We start from the raw sequence: 8,683 nt of genomic DNA, 5'->3' as shown, positions 1-8,683 counted from the left end.
TCTAAGAAAGTAATGTTTACGTTCAATCAAGAAAAGTCTATATTGTCTACTTCGTGTATAACCTTCCTAGGTTTTATTATAAAGAGTGGCTCTTTTTCCCGTGATCCAAATCGCTTAAAGTCATTAATTGAAATGCTTGCTCCCACTGATAGTGCTTCTCTTCGTAGAGTCCTTGGTATGTTCTCATACTACATATATATCAAACATTTTTCTTACAAAATTTATCCTTTATCTCTAACGTCTACCTTTCCACTGTCAACTGAAGCTATTAAATGAAAGAATTAACCTATCAATCAGCTCTACAAGCTATTGATAAAAGTATACCATTTGAGGTGGAAACAGATGCCTTTATTTGGTATGACAGCTTATATATATTCAGATAGAGGCACTTGCTTCATGTCTACAGAGTTCCGCAATTTTCTTAATTCTCGAGGTGTCAACCTGAGTAGAACTACTACTTATAATCCTCAGGGTAATGGTCAGTGTGAAAGATACAATGGCCTAATTTGGAAAGGAATTTCGCTTGCTCTTAAATCAAAGAATTTGCCTACTATGAACTGGGAACATGTTTTACGCAATGTCCTTCATTCAATGCGTTCCTTAGATTGCACTTCTACAAACACTACACCTTACGAACGATTATTTGGAATCAATCAACGTTCTTCTAACGGACACTCTGTTCCTACATGGTTAACTAATTCGGGTCCTATATTGCTTAAAAGACATGTTCGACACAGTAAATAAAAAACTTTTGAGTACAGGTGGCAACATTTATGAACCAAGTAAAAACAGACTATCACCAGAAAGTGGTGAAAAATTAATGTTTATACATTATAACTTGAGGGCAACAAGTGATAATTGATTTTCATGTTTTTGACATTTTATTTTACTAAAATTTTTGATTTATGATTATTATTACTATTACATAATACAGTTATACAACTATAACAAAATACATAATTGAAGTTTTTTTTTTCCAAATATTTTTTATCAGTTAAACCAGTTGAGTAGCAAGCTTGTAAGAAACTTTCTCTGTAGAGAAATTTATTTATTTTACCACAGCAATAATAGGCATCACGTTTAACAAACTTAAGTTCAATAAAATATCTTTTTGCCTAAATTCCTATTTGTTATTTTAAGATAAACAAATGGTGATTTTATAATATTAGATTTTTGTGATGATCTAAAATAATACTCAATTGATGCAGGGGGGGGGGTATTTATTTTACAAGTATTTTAGTTGAGTAATAGTTATGGTAAATCTGTTATTCCATTTGGTCAGATTAAATTTATTCTGTTTTGAAAATACATAATAAAATTTTAACCTAAACTGTATTCAAATACATTTAAAAAATCTTTTAATAAAAACTTTATCCATTTAAACTGTAGCTATGGTACGAGTTAAATTTTATTTATACTTAGATAAATGTATGATGAATTCCAAATTTGCATTATTAGCCGAACATTTGCTAAGGTTCGGCCGAAACGAACTTTCGGTACATCCCTAATATATATATATATATATATATATATATATATATATATATATATATATATATATATATATATATATATATATATATATATATATATATATATATATATGTATATAAAATAATTTGTAATTATAATTAAAAACGTTTGTCTTGTCTTTTTTATTATAGATTATTTAACAGTTATTTATATTATTATTTATTAATGTAATTTATTATGAATAAAAAGAATATGAAATTAAAAATAAGTTGTCGTTCAAAATTCTCCAAATATAAAAAATAACAATTACTACTTTGCCAAACCATATACTCGTATATTTTATTTTCAATAACTGTTATGTTTTAACGACTTTAAAGTGCATTTCAATGACAATTTTAAGTATAAAACATAATTTAATAATAAACTAATAATAAATCAATACGAATTTTATTTTTAAAAATATAGCAAAATAATTTTACACATTGGAGTTATCACTTTAACTTTCTCTTTCTAAATCTGATATTCTTAATAGAGAAAGGTCGATACATTTGCATCGGCAGATTTTTTCATTTTTCCCGATAGCAGCAGATAGTTTTCTTATTTTATCTTTATACCATTCATCCAAAGCAGGTTTTGGGGCAAATTTCTTGATGCTGCATCCTTCTTCGCCTATTCGTAAAAGAGAATCAAGACAATCACGTGATTTTTTCTTTTGTTTGTTTCTCTAATTCGATTTTTCTCTGTTAATGCGGAAAAACATACATTCTACTTTAGCGTTTGTAAATAGACAAAGTAAAAGCAACTCAAATACGTCTAACCCATTTCAACATTAAGCAATAACTATATCTGATTTAAATTTCCACGTTTTCAAATAGTATTCACCTAAAGAATCTTTTAGCATTGGAAATATATAACTTTTTAAAACAATCCACTCGATAAAAATTTCATCAGTTTTACACCCCCAATTTTTTAGGATGTCTTTAAAATATGAAACCACTTCTGCTATTTCTTTATCACCAAATGTAATTACAGAGTTCATTGGCCAAAAAGAAATGTCCAAAAGAAGCATATAATTACAGAATAAAGGAGATACCTTAATATCTTTGAAACGTAAATCCATACTAGTTGTTAAACTATTCATTATATCAGTATAAATGCGTTGCACCGATGCATTAGTTTTATTAAAATTTTCTAAAGAATGGTTTTGGTAAATAAAATTGCCATCTTTTTCAATTATACTTTCAATTAATTTTTTGTAGTTTGTTAAAATAGTTTGCTCTGTTGAAATATTGCCTAACGAACTATTTAAGAGAACTTTAAGTTTTTCCATTGTCCAATTAAATTGCTGCACCCTGCGGACAGCTTTTACAGGATCATGTAAATCTTGCTGGAAGTCAAAACTCAAACATCTTAACGGTGCAAGAACATCTAGATAAACAAATAAATGTATTACAACAGTGTTGATAAACGGCGTAAATATTTTCGCCTCTACTTTTCTTCCGCAACAGACGGCGACTGCCTCCCAATTAATTTTTATAGGCAAAATTTTCTTTATTTCGCTTCCAGTAGCTTCCGCCTTTCCATTGGCGGCCGCAGTCAAAAATTTTTTTTTGGAGGCAAAATATTTTGGAGGCCGCCTCCAATAGCTTCTGCCTCCCATCTGGCTGCGGCCGCCAAATTGGAGGTTGAAGTATTTGCCTCCCGCCGGCGGATGTAATAAAAAATAAATGCACGTTTGTCTTTAAGTTAACGAGCGATTAAAATATTATAAGAACAAATGTTAAACATTTGACATCAAAGTTTTATTTTATATGATTTATTGACTATTTAAAAAAAATTTTGAAAAAAAATTATTGGACAGAGTGGTCTAAAACGGGCCCCTTAGGTAACACGGGCCCTATCAAATCTCTAGTTTGATAATAACTATTGTAAATTTAACTGTTGAATATTGTGCAACAGGCTATAAACATTTAAGAAAAGTTTTTTTCATTGGTATTTTTAGGCAAAAAGAATATTTGAAAGAAGTACTTTTGAAATTTTTTTGAGCTAAATATTTTTTACTGTAATCGTAAAAAACACTTATGTTTATTGTGTTATTTTGATACTTTTTAAAGCTTTAACATGTTATCTTTTAATTAGCGCAAGATTTTTATGAGAATAGTCTAACAATTTATGTTTTTCACTGAATATTAATAACACACTCCAAACCGGTTGAAATGGGCTTCGGGGCCCATTTTATCCGTGCAATAAGTAAGATTTTACGGCAAAATATTTCAGCTTAGAGTCAGTTAAAAAAAGATTTAACTAGCAATATTATTAAAGTAGTAAAGGCTTTCATTATTATTTTTATTCGAAAAAGGTATTTGCAGCGACTTCCTTTGCTATTTTTATTTTAATTTAAAGCAACAGCTATGTATTTGTATTTTTAAAAAATTTTATAATCTTTTATTCAAGTCATTTATTTACCTATATATTTGAATATTGATTATAACTTGTACATTTTTGTGAAAATATGCGAATCTTACTTAATTATAGATTTTGCAATATTTTTTATTAATCCTTATTAAGTACAATGTATACATATTATTTAAATATATAATATTGAACTGAATCTAAATGTTATTTTACACTTTGTGTGTTTTTAATTATATTTTTAAAGAGTTTGTAATATATAATTACAAGATTATATATTACAATTATATAGAATATTATTACAATATATAGAGATTTATATATAATTACAAAAAGTTCTTGTGTAAAATGTAAATCCTAAGACTTTTTTTTTATTTAGTTTTGTTTGATTGAATTGGCCAATTTAATCAAACTAATCTAAATTAGTCCAATTGGACTGATTTTATAAGATTTTTATCTATCAAACCCTCTTGTTTTGGATATGGGGAAATATGTCAGAAAAACAAAAAGGCAGTGTTGGAGTGAGAGGTCTATGTCATCAGCTATTAAGGCTGTAAGAAAAAAAGAAATGGCATTAAAAAAAGCATGCAAGTAGTTCAATGTAGCACAGAGTACTTTTTAAAGAAGGTGTAGACATAGTTTGAACTTTGTACTCTTTGCTTCTTTGAAATCACTTGGATCAGTAAAATGTGTGTTTTCTATTGAAACAGAAAATGAGCTGGTGACTCTTATCAAGTAAATGGAAGCTATGTTTTTTGGTTTAACACCTCAAGCCTTGGTAAAGTTGTCTACCGGTTTGCCAAACTTAACATAAATCTCCATAAAAGATTCAGTTCAAAAAGTAAACAAGCTGGTGCTATTTGGTTTTGTTGATTTTCGACTCGAAACCCACAGTTATCTGTAAGAACACCAAAGCCAAAGTCTGCAGCAAGAGCACAGGGCTTTAATCAAGTCAGTGTCGTAATGTTTTTAGATTTATTGCAAGCATTGTAGGAAAAGCATCACTTTTTTCCAGATCGAGTTTATAATGTTGATGAAACAAGCATTACTACTGTTCCAAATAAGCCATCAAAAGTGGTTGCTATTCTTGGAAAGAAACAGATTGGATGCCTAACTTCTGCTGAGCATGGGCAGTTGGTCACAGTGAAAATCCGTATGAGTGCGACATGCAATTTTGTGCAACCTTTTTGTTTTTCCAAGGGTTCACATGAAGTCTGAACTAATGGATGCTGCATCCCCCAGTTCAATTGCTGTTTGTCACCCATCAGGTTGGATGCAAAGTGATATATTTTTTACTTGGTTCATGCACTTTGTAAAGCATGTCATCCCAACAGAGCATGAACTAGTTTTGCTAATATTAGATGGGCATAAAACTCATACTTCAAATTTAAAAGTAACTAATTTAACTCGTCAAAAAAACGTTACTTAATAATGACCTATTATGCACAAGAGGTTGAAAATTGGCTGAGAAATCATCCTGGACGAGTTGCAACTCGTCCAGGATGATTTCTCCAATAGCCGAACTTATCAAATAGCCAAACTGTTTAAAAATAGCTACTTTCGGCCAGCATCTACTATCACTGCTGTTAATGGTTTCGAAAAGACTGCCTTTAAAATGTTAAAATCTGACAAAGCTCTAGGCCCTGATGGTATTAACGGCAACATTATTATAAGTTCATTTGATATTTTAAAAGATATACTCTTTAAGATTTTTTCAAGATTAATTAAACAGGAAATTTTTCCACAAGCTCTAAAATTAGCAAAAGTCATACCAATATTAAAAGGGGTGACATTGAGAATATAAGTGACTATCGTCCAATTTCACTACTTTCTGTATTCTCTAAAGTTTTAGAAAGAATTTTGTACAATAAAATTTATAATCATCTTACTATAAACAATTTATTATACAGCAATCAATTTGGATTTAAAAAAAACAATTTCACTGAACATGTCATTCTACAACTTACAAGAAATATATCTGACTCATTTGAAAATTCTCAATTTACTTTAGGTGTTTTCATTGACTTGGCAAAAGCTTTTGATACTATTGATATATTCTTTTTAAAAAGTTGGAGTGGTACGGAATTACTGGAAATATGGTAATTTGGCTAAAAAGTACCTAAATAATCGAAAACGATTTGTTTATGCAGATGATAACGTATCATCTAATTTGTTAAATATTTCATGTGGAGTTCCTCAAGGATCCACATTAAGACCCCCTCCTGTTTCTAATACATATTAATGATTTTCCAATAGCCTAATAACAACTATGTTTGCTGATGATTCTAACTAATTTCTTTCTCATAACAATATTTTTACACTTTTTAGCAACATGAACATTGAACTATTCAAAATTTCCGAATGGTTTAGATTAAACAAACTATCATTAAATATTGATAAAACTAAATGGATTCTTTTTCATCATTAAGGTAAAAAGCATTGGTAAGCTGCCTAGCAACTTACCTTTTATCGATATTTTTTATCGATAACATAATTATTAAAAGAGTTCTAGAGATAAGATTTTTAGGTGTATATATCGATGAAAATCTTACATAGAAAAGCCACATTGCTAACTTGTGCAATAAAATTTCAAAGAGTATAGGCATTTTATACAAAATAAAAAATGTTCTTGATAAACATACCTTAATTCAATTTTATTACTCGCTAATTCATTGCCATATTAACTTGTTGGCTTTCGGTGTATCCATTTTCATTAAAAACTTGAATAAGAAAGTTTATCTCATTTTTTAAATGTGTAACACTGCATATGGAGTATGCCCTGTGAACATAACCTTTGAATATTGCGCATAAAATTTTGGGGTCATGATTCGAGTGCGGTTTTATTTGAATATTTGTAATGGCTTCTTTTCTGTGGACTTTAAACTCACACTTACCTTTGCTGTTATTTATTATTGTTATATCTAGAAAATTCAGAAAAAACGAATTTAAGAATAAACAAAAAATTAAAAACGGAAATTTAACTTCGCATACTAAGAATGCTGTTTTGAACCTATGCGATACCAAAATTCCTAATAACCAAAATGATCTTCTTAAACTTGGTCCAAACTTTGTACCTTCTTTAAAGCATATCCCTTATATGGATATTATTGCCACAACAGAGTTGTTTGCTTTAAAGCTAGAATACAACAATAAAATTGAAAATGCGCAGGATTTAAGAAAAAATGCTTTAAAAGAACTTAAAATGGGTAAAAAAATTAGTCAAAACTTAACAAGAGAGCAAAGAAAAGCTCTAAAGGAAATTAAGGAAAACAAACTTGTCAAAATATATCCGTTTGTTAAAGGTAATGGGTTTGTGAGAATTGAACACGAAAAAGCTTTAGAAAGAATTCGCGATCAAATTGGTCAAACAAAGGTTTCAAGTGAAGATCCTATTTTTAGTTATGCTTTAAAAATTAAAATCTCTCACAACTTAATAAAAAACAAAGATTTTCAAAAATAGAATATGACAGTATATATCCAAGAGATTCAATCCCACCTCGTATGTATGGTCTAATTAAGGCTCACAAGCCTGAAAAAGCTTACCCTATGAGAATAGTTATATCAACTATCGGTACACTTAATTATGGAATATCTAACTACTTAGTTAAAGCAATACAACCTATCTTAAATAAAAATAAAACATGTTTGAAAAACTCTTTTGATTTTATTAACAAATCAAACTCATGGAATGTAAACAAAAACGAAGTTCAAGTTTCATTCGATGTAATAAACCTGTATCCATCAATTCCACTTAAAGAAGCTACTTTAATTCTTATAGATCAATTAAATAAGAATGATTCCTACAGATGTTCTACCAAGCCTACTATATCAGAAACAAAAACACTTAGAGCTTTGTTTACATCGTTGCTATTTTTTGTGAAACAACGAGATCCATGAATTGAAGAATTCCGGTCCTATTGGTCTTTCATTCATGGTTGTATTGCCAGAATCTTTTCTGCAACATCACGAAGAAAATGCCTTAAAAATGACATTAAATCCTCCTCTCGACTTAAAATCCTATTTAAGATACGTCGATGATAGCCATGCTAGATTTTCAAACAACCAAGAAGTAGAGAAGTTCAAAATAATCTTAAATAAACAACACCCTGCAATACAATACACAATTGAGACAGAAAACCATAACAAAACTCTGAATTTTCTAGATATAACAATAATAAATAACAGCAAAGGTAAGCATGAGTTTAAAGTCTACAGAAAAGAAGCCATTACAAATATTCAAATAAAACCGCACTCGAATCATGACCCCAAAATTTTATGAGCAATATTCAAAGGTTATGTTCACAGGGCATACTCCATATGCAGTGTTACAAATTTAAAAAATGAGATAAACTTTCTTATTCAAGTTTTTAATGAAAATGGATACACCGAAAGCCAACTAAAAAGTATTGCAAATCAAATTAGGAAAAAACGGTCCATAAAGAACAATAGGATTCAATCCGAAAACAATTCTTTCCCAACAGTATTATTACCATGGATACCTTCACTATCACCAAAGCTAAGAAAAATATTTAGAAAAGTTGGCTATAGAGTAGTTTTTAAATCAAATTCTAATTAAAGAACAATACTAACATCTCAAAAACCAAAAAGTGCTTTGGGCGCCCCTGATCAAAAGTTGTTCCAAAATGGGAATGGAAATTTCTTGGAGCGCTCAAATTAATTGCTCGCCACAACAAAACGTTACAAGATCATACATATCTTGTTACTAAGCACCAAGAAGAAGGAAAACGCATGCAAGTTTATTACTTATCCAGGAAGTCACAGAATGAATTTATAGAGG

At 29.4% G+C, this 8,683-nt stretch overlaps 1 protein-coding gene across 1 annotated transcript; it reads left to right on the top strand.

Moving 5' to 3' along the window:
* Positions 1 to 6,742: 6,742 nt before the first annotated feature.
* Positions 6,743 to 7,345, top strand: LOC136088087 (uncharacterized). Its single transcript, XM_065811744.1, has one exon. The coding sequence runs from the start codon at positions 6,743 to 6,745 to the stop codon at positions 7,343 to 7,345; it is 603 nt and encodes a 200-aa protein (XP_065667816.1).
* Positions 7,346 to 8,683: the final 1,338 nt, after the last annotated feature.

This window comes from Hydra vulgaris, chromosome 12 (assembly GCF_038396675.1).
Source record: "Hydra vulgaris chromosome 12, alternate assembly HydraT2T_AEP".
Classification (NCBI taxonomy): Eukaryota; Metazoa; Cnidaria; class Hydrozoa; order Anthoathecata; family Hydridae; genus Hydra; species Hydra vulgaris.
This window is presented reverse-complemented; position numbering and strand designations above follow the sequence as displayed.

Excerpts from the sequence above, each read along its gene's own strand:
- LOC136088087 (XM_065811744.1), top strand. The coding sequence starts at position 6,743 with ATGGCTTCTTTTCTGTGGACTTTAAACTCACACTTACCTTTGCTGTTA.